Source organism: Frieseomelitta varia, unplaced genomic scaffold, assembly GCF_011392965.1.
Source record: "Frieseomelitta varia isolate USP_RPSP 00005682 unplaced genomic scaffold, Fvar_1.2 scaffold_490, whole genome shotgun sequence".
NCBI lineage: Eukaryota > Metazoa > Arthropoda > Insecta > Hymenoptera > Apidae > Frieseomelitta > Frieseomelitta varia.
The window spans coordinates 59960-84427 of NW_025110246.1; the positions used below are offsets into that span (position 1 = coordinate 59960).

The 24468-nt window shown below is 34.5% G+C and overlaps 1 protein-coding gene across 2 annotated transcripts in view; it reads left to right on the forward strand.

The window, feature by feature from the left end:
• The window catches only part of LOC122533040 (mucin-5AC), a 65595-nt gene extending 49802 nt beyond the window's left edge, over positions 1-15793 (forward strand). For both annotated transcript variants that reach the window (XM_043662377.1, XM_043662378.1), the window contains exons 6-14: positions 2351-2542; positions 4887-4981; positions 8218-8457; positions 9089-9466; positions 10169-10440; positions 11653-11831; positions 12597-12725; positions 13560-13745; positions 14560-15793. In XM_043662377.1, the coding sequence (XP_043518312.1) occupies positions 2351-2542; positions 4887-4981; positions 8218-8457; positions 9089-9466; positions 10169-10440; positions 11653-11831; positions 12597-12725; positions 13560-13745; positions 14560-15593 (2705 nt within the window). In that variant the 3' untranslated portion in view covers positions 15594-15793. The remainder of the gene's footprint in view (positions 1-2350; positions 2543-4886; positions 4982-8217; positions 8458-9088; positions 9467-10168; positions 10441-11652; positions 11832-12596; positions 12726-13559; positions 13746-14559) is intronic.
• The last annotated feature ends 8675 nt before the right edge of the window (positions 15794-24468 follow it).

Consider the following 24468-nt stretch of genomic DNA (forward strand, 5'->3'; position numbering starts at 1 on the left):
ACGAAACCAAACAAAATAATTCCTGAAACAAAAAAAACAAAAAAAAAAAAAAAAGAAAAAAAGAACAAGCAAACACGCACAACGGTGAATTTAAAAAAGTCGACAGATACCGTGAAACAAATGTCAAACAGACAAACAAAAAAAAAAAAAAAAAAAAAAAAAAAAAAAAAAAAAGAGAAAAATTACAAAGTAAATAGTCGTCGAAATTTCCAAATGAAAATATGCGGAAAGAATTTTTAAAATGAAACGGTAATGCTGGCAGGGTGAAGCCAGTAGATAAAAACGTCTAAGTAACCACGAGGGGCGGAGAAGGCCGCGGAAACAAAAATTCCGCGGAAGTAAAACAAACGTTGCACGTGTTCGTTCCGTGCGTCAGATTTCCTCATGCGAGCATGATTCCTCATTTTCACGGGAAGAAAGGAGCGACCGCCATCGTAAAATTGAATGAAACTGAGCGTTAAGTGAACGAGCAGAGGAAACGATGGCCGTGGTGGAAATCTTTTCGAGGCAGAGACTGTCATGGGAGAACGTAACGTCGACGAGCAAGATCCGTGCTTTTATTGCATTAAAACGTTTCCCTTCGACTTTTCTCATACGCGAGTTTGTATGTGTATATATATGTAAAAGCTAGAATGATTAACCCCAATTTTCGTAAATTTCACCATTTCATTGTCCGATTCAGTTACGCGATTAGTATTTAATCTCGCAAGAGTGATAGTAAATTTCGAGATAAATCTAGAAAAGAAAAAAAAAAAACAATGCCTGTAATATCATCATTTTCTTTTTTCACTTTTATTTTTGCAATTTTTGACTTGATTATTTGGTCGAACGAAACGATTCAACGGCTGTTTTAATGAAAGATGTAGTGACTCTAAAGAAATTGATAGCATGCATTCCGATTCTAAATAACGAAGTATTATAAATTATATCCCAAATTAGATCGTATTAAACGTGTACGGCAGAATGATTTTAGAGAATGTTGGAAAGTTCAGTTGCGTTGCTCGTTAATTAATTATCGAAGGGACATTGTGAAAATGCCGGAGGAATATTTAATTCGCTCGCATCGGTAAAGAGAGGGAATCGCTCGTAAATCGTTGGCGACTGATCGAGCTTCTACACCGTGTGCCTTTACTTTTCCACCGTCCCGGAAACCACACACCTCCTTTCATCGTTTACCAAAAGACCAACACTCTCAGACGCCGTTGCTTGTCCATTTAACGGCCAGTTACATGCCTGCCACTTGAAACTTAAACCTCCCTCCAAAGCCTCGTTTCCACCCCATTAGAAGTCCACTCGAACCGCCGACTTAATCCCCGCACAGTTTCCCAGGGAACTATCCTCGAAACCCAGCCTGCTGCTGCTCGCAGCTCGTTCTAAAGTCCCGTCCACCGGAAGTCCGTCGTGAAAACACTGAATAACGATCGAACACCGGCTTCTATTGTTCGCCTTTCGTCGTCAATCGAGAGGAAGACGTTGTAATTGTCTAATAAAGTCCCCGGATCTCGCGATGGAACTTAGCTTCGGAATATCGTCTGGTCGATCGATATTCACTTACTCTGTGTACGCGTGTGTGTGTTTTTCACTTGTTATCAGTCGCTACAGTGGCCATAGATGTCGGCTGGTTTATGAGAGAGGTTTCGAAGGACATGTACTTTGAAACTGTTTCGTTCTCGAAATTGGCGGATAAACGACTTGAAAGTTAAATAAGGGGATTATTCAGCGCAATGGAATTTCGATTTTTAAGAATGGAGTGTATGTAATGGATTGACGAAGGAGTTTAAAGTATTCTTCTGTTCAGTTATGTTTAACTTTCAGTTGGTATTGTTGAGTATTGCGAGTGCAATAGTTCAGATTGATCTCAAAACTCTTTAAAGGTCTTCCAAGTTGAAATTAAGTAGCTTAATTTGAATGTAATTATTTATGATTCCAATAATACCAATTGTTACTACTTTTACTGCGAGAGTTTCATAACATTTGATGCACGAGAACATTGTAGAAAACGTGAGAGAAATCATCGTACTAATCAACTTCAAAATATTATTTCACATTTCCAATTTTAGATCGAAACATAGTACTTTAAGATTCTCGAGTACTAGTTCACAGTTTCTTTGATATCAAATATTTTTTTGGTTCAGATAATTTTTATAACAAGGATTTTTAAAGAATAACGAAATAAATTAGTCAGAATATTTTATCGACACTTAACAAATAATATTCATATATTCACAGACACTGTACGTCGTAAGTAAATAGTAAAAAGGAAAAAAAAAACAACTTATATTGCACGCAGGAATCGGAAAAAGAGATTAATTAAATTCTTCAGCCAATTCAGTTGATGCTGGGTTCACAGGGTGCCGCGTGGATTCAAGAATATACGAGGAGGGTGAAATGGTCCGGGACATCGAGTGGAAAGCTGCCTGCGACAATTGTTTCTGCGCGATGGGCGCAGTACGATGTGTGCCCCTTGCTTGTGCGCCTCCTCTTCAAGGCTGTAGCCCGATCGTACGCGAAGGACACTGTTGTCCATCCACCTACAACTGCAGTGAGTCGTAATGCCTTTGCATCAGGGTTGCCGCGATTTCGCCCCGCCCGACTGGCCCGCCCGGATTTTGTGTTTTCCGGTTCCGTGGCCGATTACTCTTACTCTGTTCCTTGATCGATTATACTGATCAACTTACTGACTTCGTCGATTCGTACACGCCACACAAATCGCGTGTCTTGAAGTTGAAATCTATTATTTGGGAAATAATATGATTTCGAGAAGGCTTTAGAAGGATATCACTTTTATTTGGAGAGGATCTTTAGATATATACTTGGTAATGTTACAATTTTATTTATTCATCTTCTTCAATTCGTGCGTAGGTTTTCTTTTTCTACATGTTTAAAAAAATAAATTTACTTCAGAGAGTGAGGCTGAAAAGGTAAAGAGTATGTTTGAGAATTTTTTTTTTTATTTGAAGGGACACGGTGAGAAGATGTGTTGCCAAAGTTCCTATTTGTGAAATTTATTGAATTTTATAGCAACTAAATTTTGGAATAAAATCTTTTACCTTAAATTTGCACGAAATCAAGATTGCGACATTCAATATACTTTCACGGTTCATTCAGTTTATTTTTTTTTTTTTTTTTCATTATTGAATTACTATTTTAAAGTTAATATTTGACAAGAGTCTTGCGTATTTTTTAAAAATTGAAAAGGATAATCTCACTGGTGAAAATATTATCGATTTCAGGCGACAAATTAAAACGATCTGTCCAGACTTAAAAAGTCGAAAAGATTTAGAAAATGTAATAAAATGTAAAATAAATAAGAATGAAGTAAGACACGTAATTGCAAGTCAGAATCTTGATCGATTTTGAGAGGGTTAGTTATTGAAATTGGTGCTAGAGAATTCATGCGGTGAAGTTAGTTTTCGCAGGATGCGAAGATGGGGCATGAAATCGATGGTTTGTTACCACGAAGATATTGAAGTTGAAGTTGGAGAATTTCTCTGGAGGCGTTGAATGAATTTTTTAGCAGGAAACCTGGGCTACGGACGAATAAGTTTCGAATCGAGTTACTGAATGAGAATGCGGAACGGGCTAACAGGTCACTGAATGGGAATATGAAAAGCTTTAAACTTTCCCCAGCTTTTCGTATTGCTTTCACGTTCAATCGAATTGATCAGAAATTGAATAAATTCGGATGCAGAGTCTTTTCTATTTTTTTACTCTCTTTTTCTTTCCCCAAAGGCGACATATTTTAATTTCTCGCTTTCTCTCTTCAAAGGGGCAAGTCGCGTTATTATAATTTTAGCATTTTTTTTTCACAGAATCCCGGGTCGAAATTAATCTCGTGAGCATGAAAACGTCGCGAAATGGCGAAAGTAGGATTGAATTAGGAAATTCGCGGAGGAAACGTTGGAACATCGCGTGGAAAATCATTAAATTTGAATGCTCGGTTGAGTATCCAGATTCGGTGAAAAGGATAATATCCTCGGTGATTTCGGCGCTTCCCCCGGGAAGATTGGAATTTTTACCACGATTATAATTTTTCGTCTCGACTTAGAAAAATCGCGATAATAATATCCCTTGAAATTTGATTATCGAACTGTGGGATCCTCATTGTAGAAATTTGGGTCCTACAGAAATAGAATTTTATTAAACTGTTTCCGTGAAATTAACTTTTGATTGCTGATAATTCAATTGTTCAGTAGGAAAAATTTAGAATCTGAGACTTGGATCAAAATTATAGAAGCAAAATTTTATCAAAAACCATTTCTCATTGTGATTGATACTAATTTTTTCTATCAAAATATTATTTCAAATAATAATTATCAAATACCATCAATGTCAATTTATTAATTTATTAAAATAAAATTGTTAAAAAGTTTTATTTAAAGTCCATTTTCAACAAATTCACTAAAAAAAAAAAAAAAAAAAAAAAAAAAGAAAACGATGGTAAAATTTTTCAAAATTTAACAATTTCAATCACCAACAATTTTATTGCAAAAATTATTTATCGCGAGAACCTTAACGGAATGAAGTTTCGCTTACCGAAAGTTGAAACACATTATTGATGAAATTAAAAAGAGAGGAAATGTTTGTCGTCGATAAACTGGAGAAGAAGGCAGGAAAAGATCTCATTACTGGGGGGAGGGGGAAAGAAAATCTCGTAACTTCGTGAACGACTTGACTTTAGGCAGCAACTTCCGGGGCCGAGGGAGGCGAACGATCGTTCCAATTTCCTTCCGCGCTGCTTGTTAGAGGAGTCGGGAAAGAAAAGACGGAAACACACAAGCCGGGTGGGGCGCCTAGCAAAAACCCTGTGCTCTTTCACAACCCTGATTACCACCTAGGTGTTCTAGCCCGAATGCCATAAGAAACTGACAGATTAAACGTTCAAGGCGGTAGCATCGAGGTTAAGGCCACCCAGAACTACGCCTCGTACGCGTTCATCAGCAAGGACTACGCCAAGTTTCGCAAGGAGACCAATTTCTTCGTACGTTTTTCTATTTTTCTTTTTCTCCTTTTCTATCTTTCTAAGAATTTAATTCCATCCTTTATCTATCCATCTGTTCAATCTGTTTGCCAATGCAATATAATGATATAATCTACTTAATAATTTTATCTATCCATCTGTTTAATTCTATTTGTAATTTTATCTTTGTAAGAATTTCTACTTTTTAATATTTCTCCAAGAATTTAATTTCCGCGTACGTGTCGCATCCTTGCGAAGAAAGTAAAGCAACTCGAAGAAATATTATACATGGTTCTTCTTCAGAAGAAATGAAAGATTGATTTCTTACGGGATTAAATATGATTTTGTTAATTGAGAAAACAGTGCAAGTCAAAGTAGCAACTTTTCACGTTGTCAGTATGCACTTGAATGATTGTAAAATACAGCACAGCGTCACATTAACATAGTTTCTTTTTATTGGTTAAATTATTATACGAAGACCAATGAATGAGATTTTAGTAATTGGTTAAGAATGAATGAATTAATTTTTTATAATGATGAAAATTTTTTTATAATATAAAAATTATCGTTTATAATATATATATTTATTATATATATTTATTATAATATATATTATTATAAAAGATTATTTTTATAATGATAACTTGAAAATTATTTTTCTCGTAAAGATACGATATAGTCTAATGAATTTTATATTTCCGATGGATACAATTGAAAAAATAGAGATCTATCTTATTTGTTCATACATTCATATATATATAATACAATATCGCGGGTGAAATTATAGAATTATAGAACAGAATTTGATGATTAAACTGCGGATTTTTATGCGTTTTGCACATTAAATAAGTGGAATTTGTTCGATCTATTAAATATTATAACAAATACTCTATTATAATAAATACTCTCAAATATTTTGTATATTTTCATACGTATTTTATCCAATTCTGCAAGTCTTTATCCAAACTTCCCAAGTCTAAATGCATAAAAATCCACAGTCTATTGACCGTAAATGGTGAATTAATTCAAATAAATAAAATAAAATAGAACAATCAAATAAATTAAATAAATTGAATTAAGTTAAATTACTGCGTTCGCAAAATGTCTTAAACAATACTGCTACTTGTCCTGTTTGTTCTTCTAAAAATGATTGTTCCAAGGAGATCCTAAACATCGTCGCACTCAACGACCATTTCCTCAAACAATCTCCTTCGTCCCGTCGAGCATTCAACGCGCGTTTTAATATCCTTGCCGCCGTGATATCCTTTTAATTACGAACGTTTTAATTACGAGACGCTAATCTATCTTTCGTTTCGCGGGCAGTACCCGAACCGTCGATCGTTTAAAGCGACAAAATCGCCGAGACAAATGATCGTATAATTGTTTCGAAGAGAGGGGGAATGGTTAACCAGCCGGGGCAACAAATACGCGAACGTAAGGGCGGAAGCCGTGAAGCCGCTGAAGAGTGGGATACCATGGGATCTCCTCGACGAGGAATGCATCGCGTTGAGTTCCTCGACTAACTAAGTTAAATATCTAACTGACGCGGCGTCCATTCACCGCGGCATTGCATTAATTAAATTCCATCCGACTTGTAAATCACGAGCCCGAGCCCGAGCCACGTACTTTTATGACGATGGATGACAGATGAAATCGGGATCTCAGTCAGACAACGTCCGGTCCAAGATAAACTGCACGTATCGATTCCCCATATTTCCCGATGCTGCAGTCCACTCGTGTCTCCTTGTTAATTTTGATGAGACTGGATATGGTATTTTTGTGGAATTTTGGGAATTCATATCGTGTGATATCTTGAGAGATATAAACATTCTGTGTTTGAAACGTTTATTGTGCATTTTATGCAATTTATTGTCGAAAGGATAATTACTAAATAATAATTAGTTTCCAGATTTTAAACAGTAATTAATAATCAGGAAGTTACAGAGGATCGTAGACGTGTATTTTTTTACAAACATTTTCTAAATTATTCGTTTCACTCTTCATATATTTATGGTATGATTTGTCTATTTTAAATTGAAATAAAGAGCTGACAATAAGACTATAATAACTTAATAAAGTAGATTGTAGATGTTTATATGACATTCATTTAAAGTATGTGTTATCTATTTTGTATATTGTAGATTTGCACATTTATTTTTTGTCTAATCATTTTTTTATATTTTTATATTATATTGTTATATATTTCTTATATTATATTATTATATATTCTATTTAAATTCTCCATAAATGCATAGACATTCATGGCCTATTAACATTTAACGTAACAATTCTTCATTTTAATTTCTAACTCGTGGTCTAATATTAATTCTAACTTATATCACTTATGGTTTCCAAAGAAAATTCCGCTCCTCATTTCTTCAGGGGAAATACAAACATCATTTATTTTATACTAACTTTAATTTTCATTCTCTAAGAATTACAAATAAATGACCTATCTCTCATCGGACGTAACTCTCTTCATCAAAATAATCCATGATTCATTAATACGTTGGATGATACAATGTTCGTATAACACACAGTTCAATGACTCTCAATATCTCAATAACTCATAAACTCGAGGATTTGATCACTTAATAACTCATTCATTCAACAACCGAATAATTCGATGGCTCAATAACTCTATCACCGACCGTTCCCAATTAATTCGCCATTCATATCAAACACTCGCATTCGTTACTTGTCATCGATGATTATGATCATGTATCATATTAAAAAGATTAAATTGTTCTCAATTTTATTTCATATTTTAAAATTATAATTATTTTATATACATAATTATAATATATAAAATTTTAATATATAATTATATATATTATAATATTAAAATTATAATATATATAATTTTAATATTATATAAAATTTTATAAATATTATAATATATATTATATAATTGTAATTATATAAAATTTTATATAATATTATATTTTATATAATTATAATATATATTATATAATTGTAATTATATAATTTTATATAAAATATATAAATTATAAAATTTTGTATAATATATTTTATATAATTATAATATGTATTATACAATTATAATTTTTAATTATTATCATTATTAAAAATTTCAGAATTAAGCAAGCATAAAGTAAAAATCTCCAGTGATGAAAAACTGTTTTCATATACACATAAAATAGGAAATATTCTTTCTCTCTGGTTTTCAATTATTATCCACTTACTATACGTAAGTATATACGAATGAAATTAACAGTGACGTATAATCCACGTAGCCGGCAGTCGATCAAATAACAAATCCTCCGGTTGAGGGACGGGGTCATCGAGTGGTCGAGGAACGAATCGATTCGAGTACGAAGGAACTCGTGGAGGAATCTTCTTCCATCGTGACTGATTCCACGTCCTGGCCCGCTACCTTCGAGACTGATATTATGGACAACGAGATACTCGAGACCGTTGACTACGTGAAGTCCAGCCCGGAAATCGCCACCACTACTTCTGCCACTGTCGAAGAGGTATTTTCAATTTCTGTGTCCACGTAGAAATTTTTCTCTCTTAAATACATATTTCTTTTTTTCTTTTTTTTTACATTATATATATATCGATAGCAGAAATCAAGTTTTCAAATTATACGGAATGTGCAAATATCAAAGACCGAGTCTTTTTACTTGTGTGGTGAATATTCACTGAATAATCATTTTTATATATTCATGTTAAACTTTTAGAACCAACAATTTTTATCTGTTGCAAATGTATGATATTTCTCTGCATCAATTAATTACTCATTTCAATTACTTATTAGTTCCATTGTGCAACATTAAATGTTCCAAGAATCTCTAACCCGGAATTTTATTTTACAAAATATTCTATTAAAATATATATATATACATAAGTATATTTATTTTTTGAATCATTCTCTGTATATCTCTACATAAAAAAAAAGTTCAATTATTCATTTAACTAACAGCGTTACAATTGAATAAATGACGTCGACGATTGATTTCGATGTTAAATGAATAAATAGTATCTCCAACATCAAATAAATGAAATTAGACGATACACGTCTCCAACGTTGAACATTAAATAAACCGAACTGGCATGTCAAACGTTAAATCCTCTAAGAATCGATAATGCATCATTTTGCAGTCAACGACGAGCGTCGACTCGTTCACAGTGGAATCGACTCTGTCCATCAGGGACGACGATCTCTCCAACGACTCGTCGACAATCTTCTCAACGAACAGCGTCGGTGAGTCGACGACGATCAACGTTATCGAGGATCTGTCGTCGATGGATGATACGACGAGCACCACGACTACGACGACGACTACGATTACGACAACGACGACGACGACGACTACGGAATCAACGACCCTGTTACCGGAACCGAGTGGAAACGATACAGTGACGGAGTTGCAGCAGCCAGAGGGGGAGAAGATGCACAACGTGACCGTGAGGAACAAGAATGCGACCTCGTCGACGAGCGGAGAGCTCGAACAGGATTTCGAGCACGCCAACTCGACGGTTAGTGTGCAAACAAATCGTTCGAGGATAACAAATAAATCGAGGATCCTCCAGTGGATACAGAGGCGAATCCCCCCTTGGCACGATCTCTCTTGCTTGGAAAATATTGCCCGAACTACCGATAGTTTGTAGCCAATCGACAGGAAACAGAGCGATTTTGATTAATAGCCGGGTAATCGAGAGCAGTTGTAAACGAGTATATCTCTTTTCGTTTTAACATCTCGTCGAAATATTTAGGGAGAATCTAGTCGATTTACAGCTTCTTTTACGATAAACTTGTTTGGACATCCGCGCAATGGAAAGTTTAGGTATTCTCGAGTTTGCTAATATTGGAATTTTTGTCAAAAGTATTAAAACTAGTTTAAAAACGATACGCGCAGACAGCTAGATGAACTTTTGCAGGATAAAAAAGAATTATTCTGAATATTCTTAAAAACCGAAAGATATTATAAAAAAATATATTATATATTAAACTGATAAAAAGTAATATAAAAATATATTATAAAAAATATTATAATGTAAAAGATATTACAAAAAATCGAAGAGTAGTTTTTCGATATGAGAAAAAGAGGTTTCGACCTTGAACACTTGCTGGCTCGTCACCCTTTAACCCTATCGATTATATCGGTCGTCGATCAATTAACGTCCAGTTTGGCGTGCAGTCAATCCTCGAGTTGGAACTACATAACCTGTTGCCATTAGGTGAAACCGATGGAGACCACGGAGTCGATGAGCAAAGGGTCCGTTACCAGAACGTCATCCAGCGTGGTAATGCCGGACGACATCCTGGTGATGAACGTGACTGTGAAAACAAACGTCTCGGTGGGTCACATACAGGGTGTGACGATCAATCCGATTAGATCGATCCCGCCGGACGTCGAGGCCATTCTGAACATCACTCATCGGGAAAAGGGCGAGGATTACGATTATGATTACAGCGAGCCGACGTTGCCGCCGTCGTTACCCAATGTCAGGTAAGGTAATACTATTGGTTCGTCACGTTACCAAGAGAAATTAGACAGGTGTTCAGGTTACTAGAAATTCGAAATTAAGAAGAGTTGTCGCGTGAGATTGAAGCGTTTGCGAGAAATCTGAGGGGAGGGGGGGGGGGGAGATATTCAAATTGGCAATTAGAGATGAGTATGTTGGTAAAATGTAGGAAAAGTTCTGATAGATAGTAAAATTTTGAACATTAAAATTGAGATGTTACCAATTTTGAGGAATTTAGGGAAAATTTGGATAGGTTGCTTAAATTAGAGAGATACTAAATTATCGGTCAGTTACTGGAGGAATTTAAAATGTTTTGTGGATATTAATACATTTGAAATGAATAATATTAATTTGAAAAAGGCTACTAAAGCATTAGGACGTTCTACGTAACACATTAGAATTAATTCTGTGAAATATTTTAATCATTTAATTAATTTAATCAGAATTATTTATTATTCATTATTTAATTAATTTAATACATCGGAATTAAATTATTCTACAGAACATTTAATGTAGTTGGTCAAAATATTTAAATAGTTCAAACTAAATATTCTATAAAATATTTTAATCATCTAATTAATTTAATCAGAATTATTTATTATTCATTATTTAATTAATTTAATACATCAGAATTAAACTAGTCTACAGAACATTTAATGTAGTTGGTCAAAATATTTAAATAGTTCAAACTAAATATTCTATAAAATATTTTAATCATCTAATTAATTTAATCAGAATTATTTATTATTCATTATTTAATTAATTTAATACATCAGAATTAAACTAGTCTACAGAACATTTAATGTAGTTGGTCAAAATATTTAAATAGTTCAAACTAAATATTCTATAAAATATTTTTATCATTTAATCAGAATTATTTATTATTCATTATTTAATTAATTTAATACGTCAGAATTAAATTATTCTACAGAACATTTAATGTAGTTTGTCAAAATATTTAAATAGTTCAAACGGTTGTCAATAACTTGTATAAAATTATACAAGACAGTATAATATATAATAATATAATATAATATGTAATACCGTCTTCAGTATAAGTCATAAGCACCCGTCGTCAAGATTTTATTTCAAAATTTAAAATACGCTCGAGATTCAGCGAACTACGTAACAAATATACATGGGACGGACGCTCGAAGGGAAATGAGAAAAGGGTTGATTTATGCGTTTCCATGCAGGATAATTCCGTTCGTGGCAGCGGACGCGTTAGTGAAAGACAAGACGGTCCCGTCGCCGGTCACCGGATATCCTTCCGGTTCGGTGGTGGTGCCTCCGGAACTCCGGCCCACCGACACCTCCGGATTTTACGACATCGCCACTCAGGAAAACAGATTCAGCCCGCCAGTGGAGACCGAAGGTGAGTCGTATTTTAAACCACCCCCGTTCGCGTTTTACGTCTCGCCCCCCACGTAAACCACGATTCCTCTCGCGCTGACACTTTCGTGGAAGTTTTTTTTTACGCTTCTACGTTTTTCTTTTCGTATTTCTTTTTCCTTTTTTTCTTCTTTTATCTTTCCTTCATTCTCAATTAACAGCCTCTCGTGGCTCTGTGAATAGAGGATCATGGAAGGTTTTGTCCTTTATTCTTATTCGTGTGCTTCGTGGAATTTTTAATTCATTTTTCTTCCTTTTTGTGGTTTTTTTTTTTTTTTTTTTGGTGGATTGATGGAATTACAAATTTGCGACACATTCTCTTTTTTTATTCACGTCACAATCTAATCTCTAGAATATTTTTCATTTTTATTGACACATACAATCGATCACAGAAGTCTACTTATATATAAAGCTGTAAAATTTCGAAAATTTGAGACAGAAAAGGTAGAGTTGAAAATTATCTTATTAAAAGTTACACCATAATTTACATATGAAATTACAATAATAATACAAACATATTTTGTACATTCGTGATTACATAACAGACTCCATTATTCTTCTAAATTTGTATAACATTAACTACCAAATAAATCAGTCAAAAATTGAATATTGAATATTGAACGTGTGGTTCAACTTTTTTTGATTAATTGCACGTTTACATGATTTATTTATATCCAAATTAATTTTTCATAGAGTCTGTAAGTATTTTTAGTGGCTTCTTCTTTGAACTCGATTTGTTTTGCACAAGGTGGATTCGTTCCAAGGGAACCGCCCTATTTCGACGCGCCTTACCATTCCACTGATCTGAATCTCGAAATCGGAACAGGCGTCACCGTGATTCCGGCTCCAATCACCAATCCTCATCGTAAAAGCGATGGTAACGAACACCTTTTTTTAAATCTATTCCTTCCGTAATTTTTTACTTTATTATTGGCATCAGGTATTAATTCTCTGTAATACTAAATTTGGATATGCACTATCATGTGTAAATAATTCAATGCAATTCCATTAAAATTAGTATTTTTCGATTATGTTCCCACACTTTCTTGCAATCTCAAGATTCATTGTTACTTTCTTGCATTTTTAAATTTCATAGTAAAGAGTCGATGCTCCATAAAATATGTATAACACAAACCTTCTCGATATGAATTAGAAACATACGTTTCAGTCTAAAAATCAGTTCTAAAATTTCAACGATAAATAGATATCAGTGTCATCTAATTTTTACGTTAATTGTTACAATTAATTGTATATGTTGGGATTAAATTGGAAAGATTCATTTGAACTGTATTTTATAAATAATTTAAAAGTGTTTTCAAGCACGGTAGTGTATGTCGAAGTTAATTTATAATCATTTGATGCGAAACTTACGCAAACATACTCAAACGTGTGCCGCATCGATATTCATTAAAGAAACTGGGCAACGAATATTTACAGAAAAGTAGGTTTACAAAATGCACGGTTGCAACAAAACCAATATCCAAATTTTCGTTCCAAATGCATAAGTTTCTAATCCGCCTTCAGTGACTTATTTTTACTTACTGTGTCCTCTCCGTTCTTCAGAATAAAGGAAATTGCAGTTGCAGGCAATTGTTTTCGTTCGTTTCGCAATTTTAAAGTAAAATTTTGAAAGTATTCAGTCGGTCGGGAGGACTTCAAATTCGGCTGGTTGCGCGAAAAATCATCTGCGCTTTTGTTTCATAAATCTCAGCCAGCAACTGTCTCTTCGAGAATATGGAGCACCGTCACGGGGAGATTCTGCCGAGCAGCGGTATCTGCGTGATTTGCATGTGCTACTACGGCGAGGTGGTGTGCTCCTCGGAAAAATGTCCGCCTCTGAAGATCGGATGCAGAAGGATCAACACCGAGGAGACGTGTTGCGGGAAAATCGTCTGTGGTATGAGAAATTTTGCACGATTTTTTTTTTTTTTTAAAGATCCCTCTTTGATAAACGAACACAATTTTTCTCACATCTTTTAGTTAGTGTCTGGCAATCGCCTGGTTTGAGATTCTCCGAGAGAATCAATTATTGATTTATCAAAGGAGACATGGGATTACTTTTTATTTTAATTTTCATTCTTGGGACGTGAATAAATCAGTCAAGAAAAGAATTTTATAAATGTCTTATTTTTGGCGATCGAACAATTTTGGAGTAATTGTTATAAATTTCATTTATTACTTCGTTTTCACATAGACGATGTCTTAATAAATTTAATAAATAAAAGTCTAATGTATGCATTCTCTCGGAAACTAAATTTTATTCAACAATTCAAACTAAACCCAGAGAATATATACTTTAATATAAATGTTTCTTCACGAAAATTTATCTGAAATGAATATTCATTTTCTCCATTCATTAAAATTATTAAGATCCTCTCAAAATATTAGCCAATAACATAGTTTAAAATTAACAAAATTAATTTCACTACATCTTTTTCAGCCTTAATTACATTCACTTAACTATTAAAATTGTAAAAATATAATTTACTAACCAATTCTTTGTTCTAAAAAGTACAATTCCATCCGAATTCGAATCACTCGAAAATCAAAAATTAAAATTTCCTCAATAATGGATTTTAAAATTCTATCACATCTCTCCCATTTCACGTTAATCACTCAACTGTATTAAAATCATAAAAAATTTCCTCAAACATCATTCAACTAATGAGAACTCTTCGATATTCCAATTCTAACGTCGCGAATACTTGCAGTGGAAGCGGAGGAATCACCAACGTTAGTGTTAGATCGTGCAGACGCAACAGCGCCGTCGCTTCATCAACCGATCGTATCTCCAGACCCATTTCGGGACGTGATCAAGACAGAACCGGCTCCTGATCTGCCTTCTCTGATCGAGGACATGATCCCTTACCTGGTAGAACACGGGATCACCACTCCGAGGCCATCGACCACCAGCACTCTGATACCTCTGCAAGCAAACTTCGATTTCGTAGATAAATTGGCTATCCTTCGTCCGCCTTACAGGCCAGACGAGGACCCGACCAGGCTAATCTCCAAGAATAAATACAATCTGAATCAAGACGAACATCCGGTGGAAGCGATCTCCCCGAGTTACAGTTCCAAAGAAACTGAACAAACGGCAAACCACGTTTCTGAGACGATCCTTGAGAAAACTGGCTCTCCAATAACGGATCGTACCACTAAGAAACAGGAGGGTCAAACTGTCCCCTCTCTCCTCGATGCAACGAACCCTCACTTCATCAAATCGAGCACTTCGTACGTCAACACATCGACGAACGTCTCGTCGGAGTGGAAGCTCGACGAGTTGAAACTGAATAATTCAAAATTGAACGATTCGAGATATCATTCTGCCACGAGTAAACCATCTTCCGCAGAGTTGGAGGATCCTATATTCAGCCTGGACAGTGTTCTAGATTTGTTGTTCTCTTCGGATATGAATAACAATCAGGAGGATAAAGATACGAAGGCAACCGAGACATCGACCACGAGCAGATCAACCACGGATGTTAGTCGCGAGTCAGAGGGTGAGAGGATGTCTTCTAGAGCGAGCGAGAAAACGGAGGAACACGTGACGGAGGCTGGAACGTCTTCGAAGGTGCTGGAGAACGAGATACCCGTGTCGGTGGCTAGTTTGTTAAAATTGGCCGGATGCAACATCTACGGGAGAATGTATCGCGTTGGTAGGATCATCACCGAGCTGTCTGGACCTTGTCTGGAGTGCAGGTGCACGGAGATCGGTGTACAGTGCAAGCAGCTTAAGTGTTGATCGAAGCTGGCTGTGCCAAGCTGGGCCAAGCTGTTTTCCTTGCAATTAGGTTCGTTCGAGTTAATGGATTCACTGCTGCACGTCTGGACGCATTCCCCCGAGGGGATGCTTTTGGACAGTTGGACAAAAGGAAAGAACGAAGAAGTGCATTGGTAAATTTTTGCGGTGAGACAGGTAAATGAGTGGCGGATGTGAGAAGGTAAGAATATGTTGGAATTATTTCTTTTTATTGCTGAAGAGTTGAAGTGGTAAGTTATGAGCCTAGGCGTCAAGGATTTTAGTAGAAGCAGAAAATATGTTTGTATGTCTTTAGATTCGTGTATTATGAGAACTGGCTGATTTTTACATATCTACAGAAAATTTTTAATTGCGCGTAACATGAAAAATATATAGAACGTTCAAAAGTACAGTACCTTTTATAATATAATAATATTTAGCAAGTAAAACAATTTTCTATCCCAAGGTCCTATTATTTTTAAATTATCATACTATAAACATGAATTTGCATAAAATTCTAGGTCAACATAGAATTTATTAAAATTTTTCTCTTTTCATAAAAATTAGTTTTTAGTCTCATAGCACTCATAACATTTATCATTTACAGCTCTACAAGTGATACTACGCTCTTGTTAATCCGTTGTATCGTGACGATATTGATTTTCAGATCTGACAAATTTTAATGATTGTGAATAATTCTTTTTAGCGTTTAAAGAGGAAAAATTACGAACCAAGTGTTTTGTCTTGACGCTCCCGTTCAAAAATTTGGAGCATGTCAACATTTTGAAAGAAATAATGCGAATAAATATTTCATTCGTAATATTACTTATTTACAGTGCTGAAATTTGAATTGATCACACTTAAAAATAACAACTTCCTATGTAAATGAAAAATTATATTCAGTTAATTGCGTTTTGAAAGTTACGATTATGATATTCTTATTAGAAGATCCTTTGAGCGGGAGTGTACATAAAATTTCATTTCTTCTTTTTTTTTTTTTTTAATCTCTTCCTAATTTTATTTCCTAATTATTGTTCTGATGATCGAGAATGTTTCTCGAGCGAAAGGAGGCTCCGTATTTATATCGAGCGGTGAATGCGTTAATTCCCTCGAATCGGAATCATTGCTCTTGCGTTTCGTTCAACGATTAGCGTTGTCGGAGGGCGATGCCACGAAGGAAATTCCGAGCAATTGACAAAATTTCAGGCACGTTCCGAGATTCGAGATTTCCTCTCATGTATCGTTATAATTTCCATCTATAATCCGCGTTAGAGTTCCCGAGCGATCTTGACTGGGATCTTCAGCTTAGAAATTTCATCCTGCACACGTAGACGTATAACAGAATATATACTGCAACGTCCTATTATCCTTGCTAGCTAATTGTCGAACATTATCGCAGAATTGTAGGCATTTAAATTTTCAAAAGAACTAACTATTCAGGTATTATTTTATTATTTGCGTAGATTTCTTTTGTTGCGACTGTAGTAATAGAGGATGGACGGAAATGTTAATAAATTTTTATTAATTCTAGCATCTCTCGATGTCTATATATACTAGCCTTTTAATTTGTAAAAATAAAGCTAAAACAGTAGATAGTAATCTTAACTATGAAAATTTTATTGTAACGTTTATTTTCATTTAAGCCTCAATTTTTGACGATAGATTTTCTCTATCATGTATTTAAATTAATTGCTTTTAAACTTATCCATTTTTCAAAAAATTATTTTTTCAACTTTTCGTTTAAAAGGATTTTAATATTCCGCTTTATAGACGGAACAATCGAATGACGAAGACTATTCATTAAAAAGTCAATCAATTTTTATAAATTCATTTTCAATTAAACTTCAACCTAATAAAACACACTGCAATTACAATTGACTTTTTGTACAGAAATTACATCTCGACTCAAGTTATTCAACGATCGACGACAAAACTTATTTAACGTTCTAAATTTCCATCGTATTAAACTTTATAATACAATAGAGTACACGAGCTTTCGAGCTACAGTTTACGAAAAAATTATTTGAATCTCCAATCTGTACATTATTTTACCACCACTTTGATAGCTTATATGACCGCTTTGATAGTTCTAGTATTAATCAATCAATTAAACTACCTGTATTTGATTTACTTGATTAATTAAATTTTCCAAAGCTACCTAAAATTAATTAAAATTACCTTTCACGTTAGAACCAAGCCGTGTAAAATTCACTGGCCAAGCAACGTTCTCTATTTTTCTAAAAATTTTATTTTTATTCTATTTTATTATTATTTTTATTATCATTCTATTTTTGTTTAAAAACTTTATTTTTGTGAAATTCCATCATTCTTCAACTTCCGTTCAAAGTCAATTTCACCGACGTGCAACGCGCTTTAATTTTGCCCCCACCTTAATTTAACCAACCGTTTGTAATCACTCGAAAATCGTACCTTTCAATTATATTTTCTCTGCTCGTTTACCCGGATAGAAATTCCTGCCAAATGAAAGAGGTTCGTAAACTTCTCGACGCTCATCATCCCCCTTGACCAGCCTACGAACGTTGCTTGGCTTGAAAAGGATCCAAGGCTTTGCAAAGGATCGATCAGGATGTAATTGTGAGGGATAGTGGTTCCATGCTCTGCAAGGATAAGTGGATAAAGACGGAAGTTGCCGTCTCCAACCCCCTTTTCCTCTGTTTCACCGTGCTATAGAGATGGCTCGTGCACCCGTTTTGATTTATTTGCGCGATTCCCTCGAATTGGCCAGCTTTAAGCGCAGCTTTTGAGATAGGGGTGAATAGTGGTGGAAATTATCGAGGTGTTTGTGGGCTTTCGAGATAACTCGATGGAGAAATTTCTTGCGTTGATTGCTGGGACGTGTAATTTTTGACTGATACATTTAAAAAAAAATACAAATACCCCCAAAATTTTAATTTTTATAAAAATTTGTATTTCTAGAAAATTTAAATTAACAAAAATTGAAATTTTTGGAGCCGAATAGAATATTCAAATTTTAATCAAAAGAATATTGAAATCCTCTGTGACCGATATCGTTCCAATTTTACCGTGAGCGTTTAGACTTCAAATTTTCAACTTGCGGGATGTGAGAAGGTTATTAAATTATTGTCTGGGCTATAATTTCACAAAGATTTCCATCACTTTTTCCCTTCAATGTAGTTGAATTATTATATTCTGCAACCATTAACACGAAACCTCATTAATAATACCTTTTTTTAATGCGAAATATGGAGATCGCATGTTATTCAACTGTAAGAAACACTTGACGTGACTGAAAAAAACCATAGGAAGTATCATTACACACACATGTAAAAGTTTAATATTAGAATTCTTCCTTAATAAAGGATAGTTTAATGAATTTTAACAATTGAAAATGTTCAGAGCAAATAAGTAGACGCAATTTTATACTTTTACAAACGTAAATAAAATCAATTCAATTCCCAAAAAGACTTCAGATGATTTTCAACATTCAAAGAGAGGCATATGTATCATAAATAATTTAGACGTTAGTATACAAACTCTTCGAGGACCACTTAATGATACTGAACTTAAATGAATTGTCTACATATTTACAGTGGCCCTAATCAATTTCCCTTAAATTTCCCAAAAAATGAACAAACATCCGTAATCTACTACTATATAATAACAATAATCGATAATACGACTGCGAGGTAATTGAAATAAAAATTGGGAGAGTCGAATCTCGAAACGGTTCGCCAAACGATTCTATTTATTTCAAGCAATGATCCGTGATATTGCCAGTGGCGTCGCGACTATCATAGGTACATTTAATCCAATATGTTATTTTTGTATCTAACTAGATATAATTAATTATCATCCATTGTGATTCGTACGATGCGGTGCTATAGTACGATCGATCCACGACCGGTTCACGTCGATTTCATTTCGTGCGTTCATCCGCGTCGTTGATCGATCTGTTAACGTGTCGACTCATTGTCAACGTGCTGTCATTTAGATCGTAAACGTAGAAATTAATTAATCGAACCTAATCAACGGAGGCACTGTAATCAAATTTTAGTTGAACGATCATTTCGAGAACGAACCTTCCTTTCTTCCTTTCTTTGTGTTCTCTCGTCTCATTTCTCTCTTCGTTTCCGTTCGTTCTGTACGTTTCGTTTCATTCGTTCTTTGGAATTTTCTTCCCCCTCCCCGTTCGTTTTATGAGCAATAAGAATCACCGTGCCGTGAATGGATCACGGGGAAAGCGCAATCGTTTCTGTATCGCGTTAGCAAGGCCGTAAATTCGCGCCGAATGCCGCACAGAGGCTTGTACTATTATGTTTTTACTGTACGATTGTCGTAATAAACGTTTGCGAAACACACGTTTGTCGTTCTTTCGTTGAATACCTCACACCGATTCAGAGAAAAGTGCAAGGTTTTTTTTTTTTACGAGAGAAAGAAAGATCTCGGATCTCTTAATCCGTCAAGGAAATAAGAAATATGTATGTCGCAGTTTGCTACGAGCAGTTTAATTGCTTCGTGTTTCGTGAATTTGTGGAATCTCTTGCAAGTGGTGTAGGAAAATTAGAAAAATGTTGTAAGTGATTAGAAAGGTCCACGAATATTTCGAATTGGAGTAATTCAGAGCTGGCTAACTGGCGGTTCGCGAGCTCTTACCCCTACTTTTCTCGTCGCTAGTTCTACCCCCTCCACTGCATCGATGTTCCAGTGGAGGGGATAGTGATCAGGAAAGTAGGGGCAAGGGCCGCCAGTGATCTACGTATTTATTGAGATCCAACGTTGCAGCATTTGATTCGCGACTTTTTCTTTTCAGTTAATTTATTTACTACTGTTGAATTCTTCTTCTTCTTCTTTTTTTTTTTTTAATACCGTGGCTAGAGAAAAAAGGAGAACTTGAAGAATTTGTTTAACATCTTTCGTGAAGCTTGCGGAAGATTTTTTAGATAAAAATCCCTTGAATCCTTAGAGTACGATGGTTGGTATAGTGATGGATAAAAGAGAATACAGTAGATTTCCACGGAACGAAATTATATTTAACAGGAGCAACGAAGAAATGTAAAACAGATTAGACTGGCAGTGATATGGTAAAAAATATGTTAGAATATAAAAAATATATTATTATTACGGTGACCTAGCTCTATGGTATATATTATGTTCATCGTGTATGAATATTGTGATCTACAATTGTTATATATATATATATATTATTGTAATGTAATTAATAATTATTATACATTACGTTTATATCATGATCATTGAGCACTATTATTATGATTATTTTAAACATTCTTTTCTCCACCACTGTATCAAAACGTTTACACAAAAATGATCTTACCTTCTCGTCGAGCCACAAAAGCAATCCTCTTCTAATCGTTTAATCATTGAACAAATTGAATCGATCGTTTGGATATCAATTGTCAGAGGAAATTATTCGTGAAATTGGACTGGATAGGGTAGATAGAGCTGGCGTGCGTTTGTCGAAGATAAAAGGCAGCAGGATTACGGGAACCGTGGAACGATTTCGACTTTATTGCAGGCAATCGATTGTTTCGATACACAGTGGGAGAAGTGACGACTCTCCGTTAAATATGCCCGTGATCAAATCACAGCGTGTATATAATCGTATTTATATTTATATATCCAATTAGTCGGTTGTATTTACAGATATATTACTATTATCATCGTTTATTACTATTATTAATATTATTATTATTATTATTATTAGTATTATTATTGTTGTTGTTGTTGTTGTTGTTTGTTATTAATTGTGTAGACGTAGGTTTCGTAATACTAACATAATCACAGCCAGTTCGCCTCGCGTGTATGTGTATGTGTGTCGTGTATATCTGTGTTTCGTATATCTGTGAGTAGAGTAAATGTATAATACTATAATATCGACAAACAAATAGGTACAATGATCGACTAAATTGCCGGTGAGAACACATCTTCCTTCATTCGGATTTCCCACAAATCGCCATTGTAAATTACCGAAAATTTCCCAAGTTTTTCCAAACTTTTTCGATCTTTCTTTAATTGTCAAGTATCTCAATGTTTTAAATAATTCTTTAATCATTTTTATTGGCGAATAAAGAAACAATTTTATTGTCTAACATTGGTAAATTGAAATTTGTAACTTTTTTAAGCCTTTTAATCTTTTTTTTTTTTAGATCTTGCAATGATGTTCCAATTAATTTGTATTATTCGATTCTATAATATCTTTTAATTTTATTCGCGAGAGGAAATTTCAAATTTCAACCACCAGATTAATCGAAATGAGCGCTTCATAAATTTTCACAGACTTGCAATAGCCTGTCTTCGGAGATTTCAATGGTTTTCTGCAAAATATGCAATGAAAGCTTGTATCTTTTTATTCTATTGAAAACGTTTTCTTTCACTTGTATTTTATTAATTATTCTCCGATGCAAGTCGTTCAATAAAATCAATGAAATTTCAAATTTAAAGAGATCAAAGTCTCGATGATGAATCATCGTTTGGTCCTTATTGAGTGGACCTTATTCTTTATTAAGTAAACTATCAAGCGACGAAAATATCTTCTAGAATTATTCGAGCAACTTTTTGCCTTATTAATTGCACGTCTGAATGTCAAAAAAAAAAAAAAAATTCTCGGAAATTTGTGGGTAATCTGAACACGATTCGGCGCTACTTTCCTATCCTAGTAATTCCTACAATACAATTGTAAATGTATTCCCTTCTGGAGTTTTGGCAGCATCGTTAATGCCTCGTCGCGACTTAACCAAAGGAAACGCGATTTAACATCGTCGACTGCCACGGTCGATGTTTTTTCTAGTTTAAGTAATTTAAAAATAACTCACAAATAAGATACCATAAATTTAAAACGACGAAACAATGCTACAAAGAGAGAAAATAGACATTTTATTGCGCTTGTGTCGTAATGTAATATTTTACGAGAATTAAATGTCAATTTTGCGTGGCAGTCAATGTGGTACATTAATTGTTAGACGGATTCTTGGAATATTCTCTCCCAATTATCCGTGAAGCTTGGATTCCTTTCTTTCTCTTTCCTTCATCTTTCCTCGTTTTCTTCGTCTCTTTTGCAAGATCGATTCGATTTACCTTTCCCTCGATTAAAATTCTCAACGAGACTTCCCAACAAAATTAATTAGACGTCTCGTCGAAAACTTTTCCATTTAAATTCACATGATTCTTCAGTTTCCTTCTTTTTCTCTCTCTTTTGACTTTTCTTCTTCCGCGCCAGCGTCAAGTCAAGATTCTTTTGCTGTTCTTCGGTTTCTTTTCTCACTGGACAGGTTGGAAATCGGGATGATTGTTGAAAGTCTACGGTACGAATTTCTCGTGCTCGATGAAAAGAATCCAAGGGAGTTCTGACAACACTTCTCAGCCCCCTAACAACCTACGGAGGTCGATTTCTTCTCTCTGCCCATTTTTCTATTGCACAATAATTGGTCTACGATCGATTCGTCGCTACGGCGATTCGCTCTCTCGCTGCCAGCGTCGATTCTTCTTCTTTCATATTTACGAAAATATTCGTGGGCTTTCATTTTATCACGCGCGCACTTTGATTAATTAGCCAATTCCTCGAACAAACCCCCTTTATTACTGATCACAGTAGTAACTGCAACGATCCTTCAATTGCACAATTCCAATCGCCGGAAATTCCATTGCATCAAACGTAACAATTGCATTCTTACAGATAATACTAATCCTAAGTTTCTCCAACCCTCTATAACACCGATAATTGAATTTAGCTTTCAACGTTATTTCACTTTCGTTAAATATCGAACGATTTATATTGTATTATTATATGATAATTCTTTCATCACGTATTATTGTATAATAATTCTTTGTCCAATGTCGAGCAATTATTAAACGATTTATCAAATGATTTTTGTAACAATTCAAACGACGTGTTTCGCAGCGAACAATTTTTCTCAACCGGGCCGAACGTCGAGCAATTTATTAAACGTGAAGCATTATACGATTTATTTGTAACGATTCTCAGTTTTTAGTTTCTAGATTAAAATGACAACATCAACGATCGACTTTTAGAACGAATTTTATGTCTTTTATCGGGCATAAAAGAGAAAGGAGACGAGGTTATAGAGGGTTTCGACAACCAATTAAAGTGCAATCGCTCTCATTTGACTATTTGCCTTACGATCATTCGTATTGGAGAAAACATTGAACATTGAATTATAAAAGTAGTATTATACGAGTTACAAAGATCCACTTTAAACATTTCATCTCTCATCAACGAACAAAATTCACTAATTTTAATAACTCGAGACAAGATCGTCATAACAATCACAAGCGAGAGAAATGAAAACTTTGTCGTACTCCGTTTTGCAAAAAGAAGTTGTTTAGGAAATATTCCGAGTGATTTTGCACTACCTTATTATTAATTTTTCATCACAAATTATTATTCAGTAAAAATTAACTACTAGCAGTATATTCGTTAGAAAGCTGTTAAAGTAAATAATCTCTCGTTTCCAAGTTTCAGACAAAAAAAAAAAAAAAAAATCAGAATTACATTACGTACTATTAATAACATATTAATAATGTATTTATCAGTAAATAATCTTTCGTCTCCAAGTCCCAAACAAACTTATTAAACATTATATTAACAATACATTTGTTAAAAAGCTATCAATGTAAGTAATCTCCAAGATTTTCAAACTTCCATCCCAAATACAACACCATGTTGGAGATCTGTTGTTCCAAACGTGTCAGCAATCCTCACCGGTGGCTCAACAATTAAGAAACAACGTCTCGAGAATTCCCCATTCATCCGGAGAAAAAGACACTTTTCGCCTCAGAGTCTAAAGAGGGCGCACGCCGGGGGAGTTTTAAGGACTCTCCGGATGCACGTGCAAAAAAAAAAAAAAAAAAGAAAAAAAAA